This window comes from Stomoxys calcitrans, chromosome 3 (genome assembly GCF_963082655.1).
Source record: "Stomoxys calcitrans chromosome 3, idStoCalc2.1, whole genome shotgun sequence".
Lineage (NCBI taxonomy): Eukaryota > Metazoa > Arthropoda > Insecta > Diptera > Muscidae > Stomoxys > Stomoxys calcitrans.
This window is the reverse complement of record NC_081554.1, coordinates 64,595,062-64,622,083: the sequence shown is the minus strand read 5'-3', so window position 1 is coordinate 64,622,083 and position 27,022 is coordinate 64,595,062. Positions and strand designations below refer to the sequence as shown.

The following is a 27,022-nucleotide window of genomic DNA, read 5'->3' as shown; positions in this document are numbered from 1 at the left end:
ATAGACCAGAAGTATATCGAGGCATTTGAGACATGTAAAAATTTACTGATGAACGATCCCATCCTTCAGCATCCCGACTTTACTAAACCCTTCATTCTCACAACAGACGCTAGCAATATTGCATTGGGAGCTGTTTTGTCACAGGGTAATATAGGTAGAGACAAGCCAATTTGTTTCGCGAGCCGCACCCTCTCACAGAGCGAATGCAATTATTCGACAATAGAAAGGGAATTACTGGCAATAGTTTGGGCAGTGAAGTATTTCCGCCCGTACCTTTTTGGAAGAAAGTTCAAAATTTTTACAGATCACAGACCCCTCACCTGGGTAATGAACCTGAAAGAACCAAACTCCAAATTGATTAGATGGCGACTAAAATTGGAGGAATACGACTATGAGATTGTCTATAAAAAAGGGAAGCTTAACACGAACGCTGATGCTCTTAGTCGAGTAAAGATAAATGAACCATTGGAAGAAAATAGACAAGAACTTTTCAACAACACAAGCACAATTCATAGCGCGGACGAAAATTTGAATGACGGTATTCCCATTTCAGAGAGACCTTTAAATGAATTCAACCTACAGGTGATTTTCGAAAGGGATCGCACAGGGTCACCCATGACCATAGAGAACATTTTTAGGAATAGACAGAGGAGAATTTTGCGTAGAGAGCAGTTCAACGAAGGAATCATGCTAGACATATTTAAGGAATACTTTCCCCCCAATAAGCAGACGGCTATTTACACGAATGATGAAATCTTTGCAATAGTACAGTTGACTTATTCCAAATATTTTCACAAGCTAAGACATTCCGTCTCATTAGGTGTACCGAAATTCTTGAGGACATAATGACTGAGGAGAAACAAGAGGAAATAATTCGCGACTACCACGAACGATCGAATCATAGAGGCATAAATGAGACATTGTCTCACCTTAAGAGGAAATATTATTTCTTAAATATGAAAGATAAGATCACCAAAACACTGAACCATTGCGAGAAGTGTAAGACCTTTAAATATGATAGGAATCCCCCAAAACTGAAATTTTTAGTTCCAGAAACACCATTAAAACCCCTGGAAATACTTCATATCGATCTCTACAGTATTAACAATAATCAAATACTGACTGTCATAGACAAATGTTCCAAATTTGCTTGCGGATACGCACTTAGTTGCAGGAATAGTATAACGGTTCTTAAAGCATTCAAGAATTTTATTAGTTCCTTTGGTATACCCAAAATGGTTGTCTGTGACCAAGGCTCCGAATTCGTTGCAAACATCTTCAAAGATTTCTGCAGACAATTCCAAATAGAATTACACTTTACATCTTTCCAACAGACTAGCAGTAATTCACCTGTAGAAAGGTTACACTCCACACTTACTGAAATATACAGACTAATACTATCTAAGAGAAAGGAAAAGGGATTCTCAACAGAACACGAGGAAATACTGTCTGAAACATTGATAACGTACAATAACGCTATTCATTCCACGACCAAACACACACCCTACGAGTTATTTTTTGGACGACCATACAAATTCATGAAGACATTAAATTTTTCAAACGAACATGACTATTTAACGAAACTAAATACTTTCCTTGACGAACTATACCCCGAAATTCAAAAACATGTCCGAGACACAACAAAGACAAGAATCGAAAACCTGAATGATTCTAGAGAGGATCCTGAAGACGTCACTGATGGCCAAATCGTTTTCAGGAAAGAATCAAGAAGAAACAAATTGACGCCTAGATATTCAAAGCAAACAGTTGAAAAAGATGGCAAATTTACCATTCTTACTAAAGGGCAAAAGAAATTACATAAATGTAGATTAAGAAAAAAACATAAAAAATAAAAAAAAAAAAAAAAAAAAAAAAAAAAAAAAAAAAAAAATAAATAAATAAATAAATAAATAAATAAAAACTAAAATTTTAATTGTATCAAGAATTATTATAGCCTTTGCAAAAAGAAAAAGAAATGTCCTATACTATTACTACATGTTTAGTACATAAATAAACAAATAAACAATAATTCAGTAAATTAATATGAATATATACTAGGGATAGAACATTGACCAGAACTACCCTCACGCTCTTCTCACACAAACTAACACTAATCTTTCACTTTTAGAATTCCTTCAATTCAGGCACAAATAATCGAGGTACACAACTTGCCAACACACCAAAGCATTTTACCACTGCGTTTAGGCCCCGCAAGATTCGTCACAAATCTCAACAGCTTTATTCACATCATTAATCTTGAAAACTACAAAACAAACATTGACGTTATAGAATACAATCTTGACCTTTTCGAGAAACATATATTTGAACCTAACATCGTAAGAATAACTAAGCTAAAACTTGCAGAATTAAAGACCAAGTTTTTAGCATTATACCCAATTAAAAGACAGAGAAGAGGGCTAATAAATGGACTAGGTTCCGTGATTAAATTCATAACGGGTAACATGGATGACCAAGACGCTAGAACAATAAATCAACAGATAGAAAACATTTACTCAAACCTAAACAACGTTACATATACACTTTCACACGAACATTCAATCAACTTTAAAATGATTGAAAGATTCAATAACATAACATCCCACATAAATAACGAACAGCACACAATAGAAAGATACATGTCGAGCACAACTAATAAAATAAAACAGGAAGAGGACATACTATTACAAACACAATACCTCAACCAGATAAACTACAACATCGACCTTCTAACACACCACTTAACAAACATAGCTGAGGCAGTAGTTCTGTCAAAACTAAATATAATTTCAAGATTCCTCCTCAGCCCGGAAGAACTCGAAAACATAGAAGTCAAATTAAAACAAAAAAAATATTGAAGTCAGATCTATCGAAAATATTTATGAAATGCTAGGCATGCAAGCCTACTACAATGAAACAAATATCATTTTTAATATTCTTGTACCGAATGTCTCTGAAGAAGACTATTTTCTATACCACATAATTCCTTTACCAATAAACATAACTAAGTTAATAATAACAGAACCATATATACTGTTTAATGAAAATTCCACACACCATCACAAAACACTTTGCCCATCGATCGAAGGAACATATTATTGCGGTATACCGATCCGACAGGAAGAAACCAAATACTCGTTATGTATTGGAAACTTAATAAACAATAAAGAAGCAAATTGCCCAATTAGTGACGTTGGAAAAAGGGAATCGATCACACAAGTGGAACAAAACCTAATACTTTTTATACACTCACCAGAGACACTAATAAATTCTACTTGCAGTATCAAAACTCTCACAGTAAAAGACACAGCCCTTGTGCGTTTCCAGAACTGTGACGTCTCAATAAATGGTATAACATACCACGATGATACCGATGCATATTGGGATCAACTCCACATACCCCCGTTACCAAACAGCAACATTTCCGTAAACTCCACAATCGAAATACTTAGTCTTCAAAAACTCGAGGATTTCAACTTTCTAACCAACAACAGAATTAGCAACCTGGAAATAACCACTACAACAGTTCACTCAGTCACAACAACAACAACATTAGTATGCACAATAGTAGTCATTACCATACTCATCATTGTCATTAAACGAAAAAATACGTACAAACACCACTTTCCACCTCCACAGCCTATCACTCCGACCACAACATCTTCATTGTGGCCGTCGCTCTATCTTAAGGGGGGAGGAGTTACGACACCCACCTTATTGTCTCCACCAAAACCAGTTACGACACCCACCTTATTGTCTCCACCAAAACCAGTTACGACACCCACCTTATTATCTCCACCAAAACCACCGAGAACGTTAACCTATTGATTTAGGTCATAATTAACGCTGAATAACCAATAAATATATTTGTCTCATATAACCAATATCATTGTTAACACCAACTAATTAATAAGAAATTGTTTTGTAACTTTTATTGTATAATTCCAAGAAATCTAGCTTTTACTTTAATCATCATTTATTATATTGTAACTTAGTTTTCTTTAAGATTTAAAATGAAAATAAAAATCATTCTTTGTTCAGACTTCAAATTGCAAAGAGTTATTTTTTTTTTAACCACGGAGGTTCCACCATCCTTATCTCGCGCCTCAGAGTCTGCGTGTGTGTGTGTAAAGTTCTCATCCTCTTGCCATCTTCATGATAATCGTCACCATTGCTGTAGCTGTCCTTATTATTATTATTTTTACTTGCTGTCACTAATGGTTCCCCTAACTAGGCAGGATGTTCATGAAGGATATGAATTATGTAAAATAAATATAAGACCTTATGTTTCTGAGTACTCTGCTCAGGATGCACAGGATACGCGTTCAACTTGGTGGCATTATAATTTGCAATTACTTAATTTTATTTCCATTTCCACATTACATTCTACATTTCAAATTGTTTCAGTTTTCTTTGGTTGATAATTTCTGTTTAAAAAATACCTCAGTTAGAGCAATTTTCCCTACCAAAGCACAATAAATTCCAATTAAATTGGGACACATTTTTGTTGGCGCTTTGGCGAAAAAGCCAAAACCTAAATGAGAAATTATTGGGGTCAATAGAACGAGTTTCCACTTGAGTTAAGGCAGTAATTAGTGTAAATTTGCAAATAGTTAACATGTTAACTGTATTAAAGTTATGATGACCGTCAGTGCAGAGTTTAGCCAAATTTGTTGTTCAAGCACTGAATAGGAGTTTAAGTTGTGAGTAGGAAAAATTCAACATTTTATAACACACTTGGGAATTTTAATGCAAAAATTTAAGTAGAATTTAATAGTTTATCCTTTGCTTATGCAATACGAATAACAAAGACTTAACTTGTTTATCGTTAGCCACATACCCACAGAACACATCTTTAAGGGTGAGATTTTACTGCTGTTAGTCCAAGGGTCACTTAAGGAAGCCACACTGAAAGGCAGATTTCCCTCTCTGCAAAATGCAAATTTGCCCATGAACATTCTATTAAGGAACAGGGGCAAACTTCTCACATATCAATGAGTGCTGTCCGATCAAGTTTATGCTCAATGATAAGGGACCTCCTTTTTATAGCCGAGTACGAACGGAATAGTGGTACAGTGATTTTTATCAAAAATCGCTTCAGGTAGGGTGTAATCTACATTGCCTGGAACATCGGATATTTTATCAAGGATAACACAGTGTCCGTAGCCGCCACATGATCAATAAGAAAGCTCCTTTAACCTCACGGCAGTGGTCGCTACAATTTGAGTAGCCACAATGTTCAGAGGCATAAGACGTAGCATTAAATTCAGTGCATCAGATGGTGTCATCTGGCAGCACTAACTGCTACAAAAATACGATGACGGTGCTTCAAAATGTTCAAACGTTTAAAAGATCGTCACAGGTGGGGAAAAGTTTCGGCAAATTATCGATGGCTCTATCGATCTTTCCTAGCAAAATATCGATAGTTTTCACCTCCTAATGCTGGCGACATTTGTGAGGTACTATGCCATGTTAAAACTTCTTCCCAAAGAGGTGTCGCACTGCGGCATGTCTTTCGGACACGGCTATAAAAAGGAGTCCAGTTACCATTGAGATTAAAATTTGAATCGAACGGCACTCAGTGATATGATAGAAGTTAGCCCCAGTTCCTTAGTGGAATGTTCATGGTCAAATTTCTATCAGCAAAGTTAGGTTAGGTTAGGTTGAAAAGAGGCTGCAGATATTAATCTGCCCCATGCCACTATGGACATACACCTAAGCCAGTAATCGGCTTGTTGTGCGATCTATATACAAGAAAAAGTAAGCTTGAAAAAGAAAATCTAAGTTAGGAATTCCGTGCTATATATACCCGAGGTGGTGGGTATCCAAAGTTCGGCCCGGCCGCACTTAATGCCTTTTTTACTTGTTTTTTATCGTTCAACGGGAGAACTCGGGGCACATTTTAAGGGTTGTGAGTGATAACTACCCAGGTGACACCTCATGGAGGTTTGTGAGATGAAGGAAGACCAAGATACGTCTGGATTTTGCCAAGCTAAAACAAATTAGAACCGCAACATGGTTTGCATCACCCCCAATGAAGGACAACTCTTTCCTTACCCTACTATCTTGGCGTAAGTTAGTATTGGCTCAGTTAGGCTCTCTAGAGCTAGTGGATCGTCTTTGGATTCTGGCCCCATTTCGAGCCTAAGGGCATTTTATATAGCAAAAAGCTTATGCGCGCCTTGGCAGTATGCACCAGTGCGCACGGTGCGCCAGTTCTCAGTCGCATGTTATCTCCAAGATACTCTAAGCCCATATCTACCTAGGATTTTCAAGAGGATTAATTTTTTTTAAAAACCCGATTTGACAATTTTTTTAATATCCAAAATTTGATAGAAAATTTCCAGTAGTTCTGTTACAATAGAAAGCTTTTTATACCCACCACTATAGGATGAGGGTATACTAACCTAGTCATTCCGTTTGTAACACTTCAAAATATCGATCTGCGGCCCCATAAAGTACATATATATTCTGGAACGTCTCGACATTCTGAGTCGATCTAGCCATGTCTGTCCGTTCGTCCGTCTGTCGAAAACACGACAGCCGTCGAACGCGTAAAGCTAGCCGTTTGAAATTTTGCACAGTTACTTAATATCGATGTAGATCGTTGGGGATTGCAAATGGGCCATATCGGTTCATATTTAGATATAGGTCCCATATAAACCGATCTCCCGATTTGACTTCTTCAGCCCATGGAAGCCGCAATTTTCATCCGATTTGGCTGAAATTTTGCATGTGGTGTTCCGTTATGACTTCCAAGTTCAGGGTCAAGTACGGTTCAAATCGGTCTATAATCTGATATAGCCCCCATCTAAATCGATCTCACAGTTTGACTTCTTGAGTCCCTGGAAGCTGCAAAATATTGATGGTACTAACGATCTTTTCTAGCAAAATATCGATGGTTATCCCCTCCTAATGCTGGCGATATTTATGAGGTACTATGCCATTTTAAAACTTGTCCCCAAAGAGATGTCGCACTGCGGCACGTCTTTCGGAATCGGCTATAAAAAGGAGGCCAATTATCATTGAGATTAAAATTTGAATCGGACAACACTCAGTGATATGTGAGAATTTAGCCCCATTATGATACCCGTTATGATACCAATGTGTCCCGTTATGATACCAATAGCTATACCTCCTTACTTTCATTCACTAATAGCCTCGTCTTCTCAAGATCTGGACCCCCATAGGATTTTCGACGTCCTACCGACTGTTTCGCTGTTCCACAGTGTTTTGCGCCCACGCCCTTAAATCGGACTGCGTCGACCCGAAAGGTTTGTCGACGGGATTTACGGCCAGACCCCATTTCACTGACTCTCTTTCAATTCTTTCAAAGGCTGCAGTTACTACTTCCCGCGACTTGTCCTTCTTGGGACTTTTCCAGGATTTGGCGCAGTGTGAATAACTGGTCCTGGGTGGATTTACCACGTCTAAAGCGTCTGATATAGCCCCCATCTAAATCGATCTCACAATTTTACTTCGTTAGCCCCTGGAAGCAGCAATTTTCATGCGATTTGGCTGTGTCAAGATCTGTGTCAAGTACGGTCCAAAACGGTCTATAATCTGATATAGTCCCCATATAAACCGATCTCCCGATTTGACTTCTTGAGCCCCTGGAAGACACAAATTTCGTCCGATTCGGCTGAAATTTTCCATGTAGTGTTCTCTTATGACTTCCAACAACTGTATCAAATACGGTCCAAAACAGTCAAAAATCTGATGTAGCTCCCATATAAACCGATCTCGACCCTGGAATCCACAAATTTCGTTTTGGCTGAAATTTTTCATGCGGTTTTCTTTGACGACTTCCAACAACTGTGCCAAATATGGTCCAAATCAGCCTATAACTTGATATAGCTCGCATATAAAGCAGTCTCTCGATTATCCCCGTTAGTTTCCAAAAATTTAATTTTTTTCCAGGTTTGACAGAAGTTCAGTATGTAGAATAAATTTTTGCCCTTTAACTAAATTTAGTTTGTATAAATTTTTAGGAGAATCCATGGTGGTGGGTTCCAAAGATTCGTCCCGGCCGAACTTAGCACGCTTTTACTTGTTTTCCTTCAATTTACTAAGAAAAAGCATTTTATCGAACCAGGTGACCAGCGACGAGCCTAAATTACATTCCACTTTCAATTGAATACTACCAAATACTGGGGCAATGTCTGCATTCGTTGTGATATGCGATACCAAACAAAAGGCTGCTGTAAACTCTGGCTAACAAATGCAAAATAATGAAAAGCATTTCCTTTTGTTTCTTTGTGGTGGCACAAAAAAGTGTTTCTTGTTTTCCGCTTCGATCACAAGTTAAGTTGAAAAAGTAAAAGTAAAATCAATTTCAATGTTTTTGGCAGTTGTTTTTATTTTCAATTTACTTGCCTTTTGACTTTTTGTGCTCATTTTTTGCTTTGTTTGCCTCACAGTTGGTTCAACCTTTGACCTAATCTCCTGGTTATTAATTAACAGCAGAAAACATTCAACAACGTTCACAAACAAGAAGTACAGCTTAAAATCCTTTTTTTTAAGGCATTTTAATACACATTAACCTTTTGTTGTTTAAGGAAATGAGTTTTTGATTAAATTTCACTGCACACTGGACAGATAGCAAAAGAGCAAACTGCTGTTTACAACATTGCCTACATCCACCAGAGGCCCCCCCTCGCAAATACTTCCCATCATCGAGATTTGGGTTAATAACATTGACTTTTTGCCCGGCTAACTGGCTGGCTTAAGAGGGCAGTAGCAAACAGGCAGCTGTGCTTGTTGCGAAGCTTAAAAAAAAAACAAAACAAGTAAAAGCGTCGTAAGTTGGCCGGGCCGAATCTTATATACCCTCCACCATGAATCGCATTTGTCAATCTCTTTGCTCAATATCCCTTTACAGGCAAACAAAGGATAATGAAAAAGAATTTCTTTGCTATTGGTTATGGACCGATTCGGGTACATACTTGGTTTGGATGTTGTAGACCTGGTAGGTGTCATTGTGCACTCAACCAATCGAGAGGCTCAAGATGTATAATCGGTTTAAATGGGAGCAATACCAAAACATGGGCCAGAACTTTGGGGCCCAATTGGTGTGATGTCCATTGCAGTCGCGAGAAGCTTGGCTGCGAGCTACCGGGCGCATCCACAGGTGCGGATAGTGGAATGCTCCATACGGAGTAGCTGCAACGGCAGTCGCGAACAATCAGCGGTATTGAGTCTCAGTGAGAGAGTCTCAGTGAGAGACTCAGAGAGTCTCTGTAAGAGACCAGGCGGCACCGGCTCATGCACAAATGCTGGGTGCCTATGATGCTCGATATGACAAGGCGAGTTTTTGACGCCTTCAAATAGCCAATGGCCACCTTGTTCCCGCGGCAATCGGTCTTTTGGACCACCACCACGTAAAAATGTGGCTATGACAGCAACAACAAAAAACCAGGGCCGATATGACCCATTTATAATCCCAACCGACCTACACCAATAGGAAGTGTTTATGCAAAATTTTAAGCGCTTGGCTTTGCTCCTTTAAAAGTTTGAGTGCTTTCCACAGACAGAGGGACATTATACACTTTATGGGGTGTTAGACCAATATTTCGATGTGTTACAATCGAAATGACGAAGTTAGTATACTTCCATCCTATGGTGGAGGATATAAAAAACTAAGTAACGGAAACATTTTTATCCAATTTATTACCTATATCCTAAGGGCAACATGCGTAAATGGTAGTAGTGGTAGGTAACGACAGTCATGGCATGTTAACTTCAATTTGACTTTACTTTGGAAAAAATAAAAACAAAACAAAACATATTTGAGTTTAAATTATTTTCACAGGGCAGTTTGGAAAAAAAAAACCTCAAAAGTTTAAATGTATAGAGCAGAGTAAAAACAAGTCAAAACGTTTTAAGTTTGCTGAAAATAATATACCCTCCACCATGGATTGCATTTGTCAGGCTCTTTGCCCAGTATTTCTTTACGTATAGGCAAACAAAGTGCAATGGATAAGAGTTGCTATGCTATTGAAGCTATACCAGGTTATAGATCAATCCGGACCACACTTGGTCTGGATGTTGAAGACCTTAGTAGAAGTCATTGTGCAAAATTTCACCCAATTCCGATAAGAATTGTGCCATATAGAGGCCCAAGAATTAAAATGGGGAGATCGGTCTATATGGGAGCCTTATCAAGTTATGACCCAATTTTTGTCATACTTGTCTTGGATATTGGAAACCATAGTAGATGCCATTAAGCAAACTTTCAAATCGGAGAAGAATTGCGCCATATAGAGGCCCAAGAAGTTAAATCGGGAGATAGGTTTGTATGGGAGCTATATCGGGTTATGGAGCGATTCAAACCATATTTGGCACGCATTGTAGAGTTAATGGAAACTGTGACTGTGAAAAATTTCAGCCAAATCGCATATAAATTACGCCCTCTAGAGACTCAAGGGAGTTATATCAGGTTATCTTACCATTCAGGCCATACTTGTCTTCGATGTTGGAATCCATAGTAGATGCCATTGAGCAAAATTTTTAATCGGATAATAACTGCGGCATATAGGATACGAATATGCGCCAAGAAGTAAAATCGGGAGATCGGTTTATAAGGGAGCTATATCAGGTTATCGTACGATCCAGGCCATACTTGTCTTCGATGTTGGAAACCATAGTAGATACCAATGTGCAAAATTTTAAATCAGATAAGAACTGCGCCATATAGGATAAGAATATGCGCCAAGAAGTAAAATCGGGAGATCGGTTCATATGGAAGCTATTTATATCGGATTAAGGACCGGTACAGACTATATTTGGCACTTAAAATGCAAAAATTCAAATTTTGCCCATGATAAAACCCTTCAAACAATTTTTCGTATTTCAAGCCATGTCTGAGTTTGGTATCCCTGCAAAATTAATAAGACTCTGCAGGATGACACTTGCTAATACGCATTCCTCTGTAAGAAAAGGAATGAATCTCTCCGAACCATTTAATACCTAACGAGTTTTCAGACAAGGAGACATCCTATCGTGTAATCTCTGTAATATCCTGTTGGAGAAGATTATATGAGATGCAGATGTGAATAGATATGGCACACTAATCACAAGAGAACATATGCTACTCGTCTATGTCGACCATCGATATCATAGGTCGGTCACCGGAAGTAGTAACTGCAGCCTTTGAAAGAATCGAAAGAGAGTCAGTGAAAATGGGTCTGGCAGTTAATGGAGATAAAACGAAATGGACGGTTACAACTCCCAAAAAGCCTTGAACAACCGAGCAGATAAAGAAAATGGAGAAAGTTGGGAACCACAACTTTGAGACAGTCTGTAACTTTATCTACCTCGGCATCGCCGTAACTGAAACGAAAGACACCAGTTTTGAAATTAAGCGAAGAATAATACTGGCCAACAGATGCTACTTTGGACTAAGTAAGCAGTTTAGAAACAAGGCCACCTCTCGACAGACGAAGATTTCAAGACACTGATACTACCCGTGCTGTCATATGGTTCTGAAGCATGAGTGCCTGTGAAAGCAAACGAGGCAGTGCTTGGAGTATTTGAGAGAAAGATTCTTCGTAAAATATATGGACCAGTTTTCGTTATTGGAAAATATAGGCGACGTATGAACCACGAGCTGCAAGAGCTGTATAACGACAATAGCATAGTTGCACGCATCAAAATACAAATGTTGCGTTAGCTAGGTCATGTAGTCAGCATGGATGAAGGAACTCCAGCAAAGAAGTCTTTTGAAGGCAGTCTCATTATCTTCCCCGCATGCCCTACACATGCTATCACTTGCCGCACCGATTTAAATAAGTGAGCTCGTCGTCCCATGTGTCCCCTAGTGATACCGAAAGCTATACTGAGCTCATGCTTGCTTCCTTTCAGTAATTGTCTCGTCTTCTAACGATCTGGATCTCCTCATAGGATTTTCGCTGTTCCACAGGCTTGCATTCGCATTCGTCGCCCACGCCCTTAACTCGAACTGCGTCGACCCAAAAGGCTTCGGGTTAACCAAGTTTATTGACGGCAGTCTTATGACCTTCACCGACCATTCTGCCATTCCCCCTTACTGCGTTATGTCCCGGCACCTAAACGATGCGGATTTTTCCATCCTCAGAGAATGCGTTTATCTCCTTCTTACATTGCAAGACTGTTCGTGAACTTACCGTCCTGGTTGTTATTGCCCTCATGACAATTTTACTGTCCGTAAAGCACCACAACATTCCGTGATCGCACGGATCTCCGCCTGAAGGACCGTATAATGGGCAGGACCGTATTATGGTCAGGCAGTCTAAAACAGATCTCAGTCTCTGGGTTCTCAATGTAAACCCCTAGGACCACTCTGTCCTCTAGCTTTGATCCATCCGTGTAACATGATCTTCCAGATGGCAATATTAGGGTTACCTCAATCCAACACTGTGCTGCTGGCAGCAGTGCCTCGCACTCGACCTCAATTGTCGTCTCAGATATCCGATCGGAAACCTCTTCCATTCCTTCTATGTTTCCAATCGTCGCCTCGATTATACTGGGATGGTACGAACTGCTCCTATTCACAATCCATTCTCTCTAAATTTCATAGCCGCAGTGGCTGCTTCGCACTTAATCTGTATGTCTATGGGTCAGATATTTAGAATAATCTCCGGTGCCATAGTGGACGTGGACTCCGCCTATGCCAAGACAACAAGTTCTCAGAACCTGTTGTATTATCCTTATGTTGCACTTTTTCTCCATCGCAGTCCACCAAACTACTGAGTAGTACGTAAGTATCGGTCTAATCACGCTCTTGTAGCGCCAGTGGACTTTCCTCGGATTTAGACCTCATTTCGAGCCTACGGCCCCATTTACATAGTGTCCAACATATGTGAGCCTTCTCGGTACGCTCCTGAATGTGACACTTCCAATTCAGTTTCCTGTCCAAGATCACACCTAAGTATTTGACCTCGTCAAATATCGAAAATGATCTATTGAGGAAACGTGGTCCGTCAAATTGGCCTATCTTAGTCTTCCTTGTAAACAGGCATTTTTCAGTCTTCTCTGGGTTAACATTGAGAGCACAGTCGTGTGCCATCTGCAAGGCCCTTTCGGCCCTTCTCCATACCTGGTTCGGATCCTTCCCCTAAGAAGTATTATAGCATCGTCTACGAAGCAGACATGTCGAAATCGGGCAATAAATCCGCATTTTATGGCCCCACTTATAGACCACCGTAGCGCAGAGGTTAGCATGTCCGCCAGTGACGCTGAACGCCTGGGTTCGAATCCTGGCGAGACCATCAGAATAAACTTTCAGCAGTGGTTTTCCCCTCCTAATGCTGGCAACATTTGTGAGGTACTATGCCATGTAAAACTTCTATCCAAAGAGTTGTCGCACTGCGGCACGCCGTTAAGACTCGGCTATAATGAGGAGGCCCTTATCATTAAGTTTAAACTTGAATCGGACTGCACTCATTGATATGTGAGAAGTTAACCCCTGTTCCTTAGTGGAATGGTCATGGGAAAATTTGCATTTTACGGGCCCAAGACCTTTAATCGAGAGATCGATCTACGAGTTTATGGCAGCTTTATTCAAATATAGGCCGATCTGGGCCATACTCAATAGGAATGTCGAGGGCTCTAACACAACTCATTGTGCTAAATTTCAGCGAAATCGGATAATAAATACACATTATATGGGCTTTAAATGACACTTATATCCACATATAATCCGATCTTTACCATGCTCGGTGCGAATATCGAGGGGCCATCGAAATCGGATAACAAATGCGCCCTTTATATCCAAATATGAACTGATCTGCGCCGTATTAAACAAGGATGTCGAGGGGCCAAACACAATAACATTAAGACTAAACGCGTCCCATTGCAAACATCTCCGATCATTAAGCTCGTCTCAAAAGAGAAACAAACGAAAAAAGGGGGAAATGCATTGATCTTCGCCCTAACAGCCATAAAAAACTGGAATATAACAAAAATCATTTGATTTATGAACAGTGGACTCTTAAAGTCATGTCCTTTATGGAGGACATCAGTAGTGAAAGAGTTAGTGAGTCCAAGAACTTAAAGAAGAAGATCGTTCATTTTGGAAGCTATATCCAAATGTAGTCCGATTTAGACCATCTTCTATACAGATGTTGAAGGACCTTATAGAAGTCATTGTGCCAAATTTTACCGAAATCGGATAATAAATGCACCTTTTGTGGACCCAAGAACTTAAGTCGGCAAATTAGTCTATATGGGGGCTGTATCAAGATATAGCCCATCTTCGAACATGACCTGCCTATGGACAAAAAAAAGAATCTGAGTAAAGTTTCAACTTAATATCTCTATTTTTAAAGATTGCAGCATGTGAGAATTGGCTCCTTAATGGAATATTCCTACGTTCCTTAATGGAATATATATCCCTGGACAAATTTCCCTTTGCAGATACTAATTTACAGCCTCTAGAAGATTGAAGAGTTCGAATGAGTTCAACTTTGAAGACCTGTTATAAGGACATTGACCAACAACAAAATATTACTGAAAGTCCATGTCCTTCTTTACAAATATCTAGAGCATTTTGCTCTACTAAGATCAATTGATGAAGTTTTAAGTAATTTCAACTTTTTGACATTTGAACCACTGTGGTAGAATATATCTTCCAATTACTTTCATTGAAATGCCTTGGTGTATGCTTTAATTCGAATTTTCTTTAAAAAATATGCCAAGAACGATTATAAGAAATTGTCATCTCTGGCGTATGATTTATATTATCTATTATTGTCACTCATGCGTCACCGGAGCAGACAGACGTCATTACCGAGCGTATAATTTACATTTAATTAAATTTAATTATCATACGCCACAATGGAAAAATCAGAACAGTCCCAACAGCATCTGTCTATGAAACGACAAAGTCTATGACAGGATGTCATTGTTGGTGGCAGCATTAATTTTCTTATTACTTTATAACAATATTTTGTTTTTGTTCCTAGAATATACTAGGCCTTATTGTCTTGAAGGGAAATAAAAGAGAAAAGAAAAACAAATTTGTCATGAAACCATGATGGAAGCATTGGAAAGTTCAAAATAATTGTCTAAAAATGCTGCATAGATTTTCTGGCAAATACCAAAAAATAAATGGGTGTTTCCAGCCTGCCACCTAGTCTACCTGCCATGAAGCAAATGATGATAATAATTAGAAATCATGATAATAATCTAAACTAATTTGTTATACTAATGCCATAGATTGTAGCTTGGAAGTTCTGTGTGTTTTGTATGAGTAGCATCAAACATCAACTAAATCAAAAAAATGAAATGAAATCAATCCCATGGCATCCGGTTGTATGTACCAGATTGATCCGATGAATTCCTTCTTCGGCAAGGGCTGCCACCTCAGTGTACAACAACAACAACTAAATGAAATAGCTTTGAAGTGGAGTCAGCCGAACGAAGTTTAGGTTGAATGGGTCGCCAACCAAAGGTGAGTTCACTCGGAGGCCAGTTTCGCCCATTGTGAGAGAGAGAAAGGGAAGAAGAAAAAAAAATAAAATGTGAGACCTCTTACTAGAGGTCATACACGAATAAATGAAAAATACAAGAGGAGTGGAGAAACCCTAGCGGGGAGTGAAAAACCGCCCGTCCCTACGCAAGCACTGATGTACCTACGCCGGAGCCTGTGGCACCCCCTCGTCGGAACAATCCTGTTCCCTCAATAAACCTCAGGAGAGATACCAGAGGTACGTTCGCAAGATCACCCAGATCACAGAAGAAACGACTGAGCCTACGTCTTTGCAGACCCGGACAGGAACACAACAAGTGCTCAATAGTCTCCTCCTCATCCTTATCGAGCCAACTCCTACAAAAGTCATTGTGCGGTATTCCCATGCGTGCCGACATGCGGCCTATGGCACCATCATGTTCCCTCAACAAACCTCAGGAGAGATACCAGAGGTACGTTCGCAAGTTCACCCAGATCACAGAAGAAACGGCTCCCCAGAAAGGAGAGCCTACGTCTCTACAGACCCAGACAGGAACATAGCAAGTGCTCAATAGTCTCCTCCTCATCCTCATGGAGGCAACTCCTACAGAAGTCATTGTGCGGTTCGCAAGCAACTCCCTCCTCCTCCTCCGGTCGATGACCGGCCATAGCGCCTTCACAGTACGGCAACCATCTACCGAGTCCCACCTCGCCACCGACGCCACCCTGGCCATCCCATCTACTGTGTTCAGTAACTCGACAAATGGCACGTAGGCAAGACCGATGAGTGGTCCGCTCGGCGCAGACGAACCTGGCGCACTCGTCCGCCCTCTCATTTCCTGGAATCCCCTCATGCGCAGGAACCCATGTCAGCGTCTCATCGTGGGCCTGGACCCAATCCAGGGTTTACAAACAGTCCGCCACGCATCTCGACCTCACCATCCTCGACCCCAAGGCCTTGAGCGCCGCCATACTGTCCATATAAATTCTGAGTTTCGAGAGCTGTAAGTCACTTGCCAGAATTTCTCTTGCGGCTACTGCAATGTCACAAACCTCTGCCTGAAAGACCGTACACTCGTCCGTCAGTCTCAGAGACATACTGATATTGAGTGCTTCAGAGTAAACCAGTCCCTGACTCCTTCTTAGAGCCATCTGTGTAGGTCGAGGTCTCATCCTCCTCAAGCACACCATCCGCCCTCCATTCATCCTTGTCAGGAAAACAAATCGCCCTCACTCCAGTCAGCACTGGTACCAGGTAGTCGGAGATCCTCCTCAGTCTACCCTCCGTATCCATAACACCTAGAATCGAACTGTGGCCGCAATCATCCTCCTTCAGCAAGCCGAGCTCTCTCAGCCTAAACGCGACCCTGGCGGTGCAGTTCCAAATATAGGCCCCAATGGGCTGCATATCCAGCATCGCCTCCAGTTCTGCCTGCGGTGCGGATCTCAGCGCTCCCCTGTAATCCCGACGCAGGCCAGTCTCTGGATTTTCTCGAACTCCTTCGCTTGCGTCCTCTTTCCTATGGCTTTCCACCATACCAGTGCACCATAGGCCAGTACTGGTCTCACGATGGCCGTATACATCCAATAAATCATCTTGGGAGTCACACCCCGCTTTCTACTGAACATACTCCTGCAGGAGTAAAAATCGCATAGTGCCTTACGGCGTCTTTCCTCGGTGTTCCTCTTCCAGGACAGTTTCGAATCGAGGACTATGCCTACATACTTCGCCTCCTTCGACAGCCGCAGGGTGACTACCTCCAAGGACGGGAGTCTGTACTCCTGTATCTTATATCTACGCGTAAAGAGCACCAGCTCCGTCATTTCTAGTAGCCCATCGCGACAACCTCCTCAGTGACCCTTCCATGAACTCGCTGATCGTCGACAGAAACTTGCCTCAGACCAGCAGCACAACGTCGTCCGCATAAGCGATAATCCTCGTGCCGTCCCCACCGAGATCCATAGGGATTTCGTTAATCACGAGGTGCCACAGTATCGTCGAGAACACCCCTCCTTGGGGCGTTCCTCTGGTCACCCACCTTCTGACCACACAATCTTCCAGGTTTGCATTAATAATCCTGCCATCAAGCATATTATTTGTCCATTGGGAGAATAAGGGGTGAATCCCCGAGCGGTTCAGTGAGGCGACTATCGCCCCAATCTCCACATTATTTAACGCCCCTCAATATCCAAAAAGGCCGCCAAAGCCGAACAAAGCAACACGAAGTTGTTTACACTGTACATGTGCGTCTGTTCGTTTTTCGTACGCCTGAGGGCTTGCGGATTGTGCGGATGTGCATGCTGTATCTCAAAATTAATAAGACTCTGCAGGATGACACTTGCTGATACGCGTTCCTCAGTAAAAATAAGAAAGAAACTCTCCGAACCATTTAATACCAAACGAGGTTTCAGACAAGGAGACAGCCTATCGTGTGATCTCTTTAATATCTTTAATGCAGATGTGAATAGATACGGCACACTAATAACAAGAGAACACATGCTACTCCCCTATGCCGACCGACGACATCGATATCATAGGTCGGTCACCGGAAGTAGTAACTGCAGCCTTTGAAAGAATCGAAAGAGAGTCAGTGAAAATGGGTCTGGCAGTAAATGGAGATAAGAAGAAATGGATGGTTTCAACCCCCAAAAAGACTTGCACAACCGAGCAGATAAAGAAAATGGAGAAAGTTGGGAACCACAACTTTGAGATAGTCAGTAACTTTATCTACCTCGGCTCCGCTGTAACCGAAACGAATGACACCAGTTTTGAGATAAAGCGAAGAATAATACTGGCAAACAGATGCTACTTGGGACTAAGTAAGCAGTTTAGAAACAAGGCCACCTCTCGGCAGACGAAGATTACACTATACAAGACACTGATACTATCCGTGCTTTTATATGGTTCTGAAGCATGGGTACTTGTCAAAGCAGAGAATTTGAGAGAAATACTTGGAGTATTTGAGAGAAAGATTCTTCGTAAAATATATGGAGCAGTTTGCGTTAATGGAGAATATAGGCGACGTATGAACCACGAGCTGTATAACGACGATGGCAAAGTTATACGCATCAAAATACAACGGCTGCGTTGGCTAGGTCATGTTGTCAGAATGGATGAAGAAGCTACAGCAAAGATGTCTTTTGAAGGCAAACACGGTGGTACACGCAAACAGGGAAGACCAAAAGCCCGGTGGAAAGATCAAGTGGTGGGAGACACCTCGAAACTTGGTGTCAGAGATTTTTGAATAAGCGCAGAAGATCGAGGCGCTTGGAACGCTACTCTACGTTCGGCTAGTGGAACAAATATTCTGTCATAGCCAATTAAAGAGAAAAAGAAAATAGAGTACCTCATAAATGTTGCCAGCATTAGGAGGGGAAAACCACCGCTGATGGTCTCGCTAGGTTTCGAACCCAGGCGTTCAGCGATATAGTCGAATATGCTAACCTCTGCGCTAAAGTGACTTCCGTACCTCGATATTTTACGCGTAGTCTTTCCATCGAATTTTTGGTCTTCCCCTTCTGCTTTTACCATAAGGTTCATCTTCAAAAGACTTCTTACCAGGGACTTTTTCATTCGTTCTGACAACATCATTTAACCAAAGTAATCGTTGTATTTTGATATGCTTAAATGTGCCAACGTCTTCATAAAGCTTGTGGATCATACAACACTGATATTCTATATAAAGGAGATTGGTCCATAAAGTTTCCAAAATTTTTTTCTCTTTAACACTTCAACTAACTACTACTAACTGAGGTAGACAAAATTACTGGCTTTTACTAAGTTGTAGTTTCCAACTTCCTATGTGTGCCCACTTTGTTTATCTTTCCGCAGAAATAGCTCTACGGGCGACCTCATGGCACTTCTGGCGGAACGTTGGAGTTGCTCAATCCACCAGTTTGGTGAGAGTAAGGTTGTGGCTCTGGATAGCTCCAAGGCATTTTATAGGGTCTGGCACGGTGCACTACTATCAAAGCTTGTCGCAATTTGTGTTGGTAATGGCTGCGTTCGATTTATTTCGAGCTTTCTCAGAGATCGCACTATACTAGTCGTTATATATGGGTTCTCATCCAATGAGCATAAATTGACCGCAGGTGTACCCCAGGGCTCTGTTCTTTCTCCTTCTCTTTTTCTAATTTTCATCAACGATCTGTTGGGTCAGACATCGAATCCGATCTACTCATTTGCGGATGACAGTAATCTCTGTCATTCATTCCCATTCGACCATAGGCCAAGTCTTCAAGAGATTGAGGACAAGAGGCAGGTTATGGATGATACACTCTGCCAGGATTAGGGTCGAATGAATCGAGTAGATTTTAATGCACAGAAGACTCAGTGCTACTTGTTGTCACTCTCACAAACGATTCACTGACCCATTACAATCATCTTTGTCTATCAACGCTGTAGATGTTGAGCAATCAGAAGCTCTTGATGTTCTGGGCATGAAAATACAAAGTGATGTCCGTGGGATAAACACGTATTTGAAGTGTCGAATGAAGCTTTCAAGTATTTAGGCTTCCTTAAACGGTGGTCATTTTCAAACAACACACGATGTCCGTCGACCAAATTGAAAAACACATCCACTGAACGATTACCAAAACGTCCAAGTATCTCTCACTCTATTATATATGTGCATGAGTTTCTAGCTAACTTTGTTTTTAGGTGGCATACGTAACAGACAATTGCTTTTGGCCAAAGTAGCTAATGGGTGCCAAATTTTGGATCGCAAGCAGTTCTCTGACCCTCTCATCCACTTGTGTAGCTGATTGCAACTTTGACAGGCTGTTCTGTTCAAAATTGCATAACAAAGCACGCAAATCAATTTCTCATAACTTTGAAAGGTAACTGTGTGTGTTTTTTATTCAGTTGCGATCAATGTGAGCCCTCGTGCGTTTTACTTAAAATGCAAAATATGATTTGCAATGGTTTTATGTTCATCGGCAAAAACACTTCCAATAACGAACGAATTAACGAATTTAAAAAATCATTTTATGTTTTGGTGGTGATTCGTCAACAACGACAGCTGGTATAAGGTGTGAGCGTGCCATTCGCTTCATGTCTTTCGTGTGCAGTAATTTTGTAATGTGGCTTGCTGCTGTTCTCTAATGAGGGTTTGGCTTCCATTATACATCATTGCCTGTGGTGGTCACCATTACGCCTGATCTTGACGTTAGTGACTTATACTTGAAATACTCGGTGGTAGCGGTCAAAAGGGCTAGAATTGTTCAGGTAGAACTATACTACGTGCATAAAATGCCAGTTGCTAGATGTACCCTAGGTTACAAGGCAGACAATGGTCTCTTGTTGATTTGTTGACTTTAACGCCCTTTACGGGTAATAACCTTCTTCACTCGATAATAAAGGGGGACAGCTCTGTCAGGGGTGATTGAGGTGCTATTGAGAGGCAATAGAGCTAAACAAAGTGCATAAAATGTGTGTTGGCAGTGGTGCTCCAGTTTCTAAACCTGGTTTCTATCGCGTGTTGTCCGCTAATTTGTAAAACACCATCAAATGTTACTTCAGTTATTTCATATGCCATCTTTCTCTTCTCAGTTATGAGGATAGAGACATCTTTTTGGCAGATCCACGTTTTGCAAGGAGTAATGTTGTCTCTCACAGAATTATGTTCGATTTCCCAGCTCACCAGATATCTTCATTGCTTCAACTGGTCTGAAAACAAACTTTTCCTGGCAGTCTGCGGTTTTATTGGAATCAATCCACTTCTCCATAACTCTATCCATTTAACCATCCATTGGATACCACTTCTCCATAATTCTATCAATTTAACCATCCATTGTTTATTATCTTGCTCTGTAATCTCAGTTTATTGTTTAGAATGATTAAAGTGGCTTCGGAGATAATACGCTGCTTCAGTAAAGTATGTGCATGCTGCCCCTCTATGGTTTAAAGCCTTTGTTGGTAGGTTTTGGATCATTGTTGTACATGAAAAGAAACGGAGCTGGTATGTTTTTATCCGCAAATGATTTCATTACATCTTCCTGCAAATGGTGATCCATTCTTTGAGTATTCTTACTGTTAGGAATCACATTTAACGAAACAAGAGCAACCTAAAAAGCATTAGGTTGCCACCATCATTATTTTTGATCTTTAAGGTATACAGAGGTTCAATCACCAATGAAAAGTTTTATGATAATCTCGCCAGGATTTAAACCCATGCATTCAGCGTCAAAGGCGGACTTGCCAACCTCTGAGCTACAATGGCCCTAAGCAATGAGTCCATCATACATCTCTTAGAAATTTAAAAACCATGAACTTACCATCATTTACTAGAAGCAGATAAGCCAAGAAAAACTTACCTAAAGAGAAAATGTGAAATAAAAAATCATTATAAAGTCATACAAAAACAAAGGCTTATTCAATATTTGGTTTTTCTAAAATTTAAAATAAATCCTTGAAAATGGAAATTCAAAAAGTTTTAAAACAAATAGTTTTTTCTGTATAACTAAATTCATGTAAAAAAAAACTTTTGAGAAGTATTCACGTGTTCTCTGCTCACAATTCCCTTTCATTTGAAACAATTGTTTTAAAATCGTTGCAATATTATTTCTCACAACATTGCCTTTTTTAGTTTTCTCTCTCACACCCCCCTTCCAGACGACAAAGTTTAACAAATCATTTATTCTATGATTTATTGTTTGGAAAACAACAACAAAAAGAAGTAAGATAACAAACAAATATTTAATAAAGACCTTTTTGCTGGCTAAAAGCTGGACCCATTGTGATGACATGACGGGAAAAACCAAAAGAAAGAGAGAAAGAGCAACAAACAAGAAACGAGGAGATCCTTTAACCAATCCCCACATTGTTCAAACAATACAAATAATTAAAAAAAAAAAAAAACAACACAAAACAGAGAACAATGATGAAGAACTTGGTCACTTGGTGCAAATTAGTTGCATAACATTGCTGGGTTTCCACTGACTGACCCCGGCAAGCAGTCAGCAGTCTCTTAGCTTTTCACTTGGTATGGAGTGAAAAGAGTTAACTTCCGGTAAATGGAAACCGCAATCAAAAGTTAAGCGCCCATGTACTTCGTTTACCCAGCAATATGAAATGTTTTGTTGGTAAAGCTACATAACTTTCTCCATATAAAAGTGGTTGCTATGATGTGTGTGGTGAGGACGAATGCATATTCAAAATTAAATCCTTTTAGCATTTGTGAATGTGAATGTTGAATTTCAGAAACGTTATTATCCAGGCAGCAAAGGGACAACAAATTTAACCAAACAGAGAACAAAACGCTTCGGGTTATGTGAAAAATCATGAGATTAAGTTAAGGTTAATGGTTTGGAAGTTGGACAAAAGTTCACGGATTCACAAAAGACAGACTCAGTGGCTCAGACGAACGGTAGAATTGAGCCAGCAATGGCACCTTGGCTTCAATGTTTAACGTACAGGGAAGTGCGATAGCTACGAATTTTATTAAGATCTGAATCACGCGTGACATGAATCCAGCCCTACGTGACCGGAAAGTAAAAGCTAACGAACAGTGGCACAAAATTGATTGAAACTGCTTCAATCACGTAAATGATTATGTCTATCAACGTGTGCATAGTCAATTAGTCAAAATTTCAATTAATTTTTCAATGGTGAAGACTACATCGAGTTAATTCGGAACGTATAACCGACTGCCAAGACATTACTATAGATTTGTCGAAATGTGAGACGTATGAGTCTTTGAAATATCCTTCCCTTTATATTGTAGGGGAAAAATAGCCATTGATTGAATTTACTTAAGGACCATATTTAAAACTCAGAATCCGTTTATACCGCAATGGAGTGACGTGCTCCTATCCTCTACACAGATACAAATAATTTTGAAAAACAACAACTTTGGTCGAAAATACAACTACGAAATTTGTTAATTTTCCTGCAACAATTAATTTTGAATCTTAACGACCCAAAGTACAAAATTTGTTGTTGAAAGGCATTCTTTGCAAGCCAACATATAACAACAATATATGCTTAAGCAAGGCAAATAATCATTTCACCAGCCAACGCATGTGCTTTGCTTCGGCTGGTGGGTTTTTGTTTTCTTTGTTCGCCTTGCGCTGCTTTGTCTCGTCCGTTTTACTGCTGCAAATTTTGGCAAATTTTGCCCATGAACATGACGTGACGTGCTCCTATCCTCTACACAGATACAAATAATTTTGAAAAACAACAACTTTGGTCGAAAAAACAACTACGAAATTTGTTAATTTTTCTGCAACAATTTATTTCGAATCTTAACGACCCAAAGTACAAATTTGTTGTTGAAAGGCATTCTTTGCAAGCCAACATATAAAAACAATATATGCTTAACCAAGGCAAAAAATCATTTCACCAGCCAACGCATGTGCTTTGCTTCGGCTGGTGGTGTTTTTGGTTTTCTTTGTTCGCCTTGCGCTGCTTTGTCTCGTCCGTTTTACTACTGCAAATTTTTGCAAATTTTGCCCATGAACATTCCACTAAGGAACAGGGACAAACTTCTCACCTATCAATGAGTGCAGTCCGATTCAAGTTTAAACTCAATGATAAGGGGCCTCCTTTTTATAGCCAAGTCCGAACGGCGTGACGCAGGGCGACACCTCTTTGGAATGGTGTGGCGTATTATCTCACAAATGTTGCCGGCATTAGGAGGGGAAAGCCAACGCCGAACATTTTTTCTGATGGTCTCGCCAGGATTCGAATCCAGGCGTTCAGCATCATCGGCGGACATGCTAACCTCTGCGCTACGGTGGCCTCCGTTTTACGGCTGCTCTCTCTATTATTATCCTTAAAAACAAATTTTAATAATTTTGGTGCCGCAGAGTATTGAACTCATGATCTCATGTTTGGCCGTCTTGCACAAATTCTCTAGCCCACCGACATCATCCCCTTTATAATGAAATAAATCAATAAGTAATGCTGCACAGAAATTAGTTTCTCAATTCGCAAGTCATGAATAGCAAGGGAGTTTTGTGCTCCACATGGTAGTACGCTTATTTTTACAACTACCTCAACTAAAGAATTTGTTGAAAGTCAACGAAATTTCAAAAATTTTGTCTATCAAGTCTCTTGTAGAGTTCTACTTACGTACTTCAACAAATAATATCTTCGATTCAATGCTAAAATTCGTTGAGAATATGAAGTTTAACATACAAATTTGGTTGTTGGTTTTTTCTTAGAGTAATTTTTTTCTGTATATCCATTCTCCCATCGCCTTAAGTCTTTTAGTCGCAGTAGCTGCCTCACACTTTAACTGTATGTTAATGGGTGTGATATTTAGAATAGTCTCCAGTGCCCTAATGGAAGTGGTCCTTATCGCTCCGCCTATGCCAAGACAACATTTCCCTGAACCTGTTGTATGGTCCTTATGTTGCACTTTTTCTCCATCGCAGTCCACCACATTACTGAGGCGTAAGTAAGTATTGGTGTAATCATGCTCCTGTAGAGCCAGTGGACTGTCCTCGGATTCAAGCCCCATTTCAAGCCTACGGCCCGTCTACATAATGTCCAACATCTGTGAGCCTTCCCAGTGCGCTCCTGAATGTGACACTTCCAATTCGGTTTCCTGTCCAAGATCACTCCTAAGCATTTGACCTTGTCAGATATCGAAATCGTCTTAATGAGACTACATGGCGCGTTAAATTGGCCCACCTTCGTATTTATCGTGAACAAGCAGATTTTAGTCTTCTCTGGGTTAACATTGAGACCACTGAGTCTAGCCCAGTCAGATGCCATATGCAAGACCCTTTCGGCCCTTTTGCATAGCCTGTTCGGATCCTTGCAAATGCAAATTTTGCCAATGAAAATTCCAATAAGCAACAGAGGAAAACTTCTCACATATTAATAAGTTCAGTCCGATTCAAGCTTAAGCTTCATGATAAGGGACCTCCTTTTTATAGCCGAGTCCGAATGGCGTGCCACATTGCGACATCTCTTTGGAAAGAATAGAATAGTATAGTACCTTACAAATGTTGCCAGCATTAGGAGGGAAAAACCACCGCTGAAAATTTGTTCTGATGGTCTCGCCAGAATTCGAACCCAGGGGTTCAGCATCATAGGCGGACATGATAATCTCTGCGCTACGGAGGCCACCTTACCCATAAGAAGTATTATAACATCGTCGGGTTCAAATCCCTCCTTAGTCAGCATCCGTAATAGGTTGTTTATGGTGGTCACCCATATGATTGGCGATAAAACGCCCCCGGTTGCGTGCCCTATGCCACTCTCTCCCTTTCATTTATGTCATGAAACCCACTATTTATCCACCTGTGTCTTGGAATATGGTTTATCAAGTCTCTAAGGACCCGGTCCACCCCGTTTTGGTCTAAGGATTGGATTAATGTGTCGGTCCGCACATTGATAAAAGCCCCCTCGATGTCAATGCTTCCATCAATGTGTATTTCTTGGCATCGAAGGATTCTTCTATTTTATGCACAACCTCCTGCAGGGCATTCTCCACCGACCATCCCTTGACAAAGGCATGCTGTTTGTATTTAAGCAGTTCACTGGATGTCCTACACTTTATCATGGTATCCAAAATTCGTTCCATGGTGTTGAGCAGATAGGACGTAAGGCTTATAGGTCTGTAGGCCTTTGGTATTGCATAACTTGCCTTGCCGAACTTGGTTTTAAATACCATTCTTGTCTCCTGCCAGGCTTTCCGAGTATATGCAAGTCCTGGACAGGCTGTGCAATTAGTGGTCAAATGGGGCCCCAGATAATCGGCCTTCTTCTGTAGTAAGACCAGAAATATTCCATCAGGTCCGAGTGACTTAAATGGTTTGAAGCTCCTCAAAGGTTCCTTCACCATAAATTTCGTAATAAGCTTACGATCAACCTCATTATTCCAAGATTTCGGTGTCTCCGTGAGTCCCGTTGTATGCTGTGGAAAATGGGTTTTCATCAAAAGCCTCAACATGTTCTCCGTTGCCCCCTGCTCTCGCCAACCTAATGTAGCGATGGTCTGAGAAGAAATGCTCCATGGAAACCCTCCAATCGTGATCCTCATAGATCAGATTTTCTGAACATTTTGTCACATCCAAAACCTCCTCCCTAATCCTATTAGCAAAGGTAGGGGTGTTACCAATATTAAATTTTATTAGGTCGTTAGTATTCAAGAATTCTGTCAGGGCTTGGCCCTGCTTATTGGTGTTGGTACTACCCTACGAAATGTGGTGCGAGTTCGCAGCGCATACTATAAGAACCACATTCCCTGTCCATTTTGCCTTCCCCAACAGACAAATAATGCAGGTGCTCGGTCGAGTACCAATGTTAGCATAGATTAATTGGTAGTTGATATGGTTCAGTCCAGAAACTTTTTTCCGGGTCGTTCATGGCTGCTGAATTAAGGCAATATCTTGCTGTGTTTCTCCATCAGAGCGTGGGTAGCAGTCTCGCTGGGGGAGATTTATCTGGATGACCTCAATCATTGGTCCTCCATTAGATGGGCTTCTTGGAAGTGAGTGATGGTCCATCGTCTGCTCCCTGTTCCTTAGGCTGTATTGAGTCTACCGTCGCTGCACTGTCTGAGGTTCCAATATTAGGATCTTTGCCTTTCCTAGTCGTCAAAATCAAGAGTCGTCAAAATCAAGAGTCGTCAAAATCAAGTCATG

General features: G+C 40.6%; 2 protein-coding genes across 3 annotated transcripts in view; one reads left to right on the top strand and one right to left on the bottom strand.

Moving 5' to 3' along the window:
* The window catches only part of LOC106089633 (bridge-like lipid transfer protein family member 3B), a 173,795-nt gene that overhangs the window by 89,858 nt on the left and 56,915 nt on the right, over positions 1–27,022 (bottom strand). The window lies entirely within an intron of this gene.
* On the top strand, positions 2,884–4,046 carry LOC131996356 (G8 domain-containing protein DDB_G0286311-like). 2 transcript variants are annotated; one of them, XM_059365965.1, is made up of 2 exons: positions 2,884–3,552; positions 3,637–4,046. In XM_059365965.1, the coding sequence occupies exons 1-2, from the start codon at positions 2,884–2,886 to the stop codon at positions 3,823–3,825; spliced, it is 858 nt and encodes a 285-aa protein (XP_059221948.1). In that variant the 3' UTR covers positions 3,826–4,046. The 2 variants fall into 2 exon arrangements, with proteins under 2 accessions (XP_059221948.1, XP_059221947.1); XM_059365964.1 differs by having other exon boundaries at positions 2,884–3,746; positions 3,783–4,046.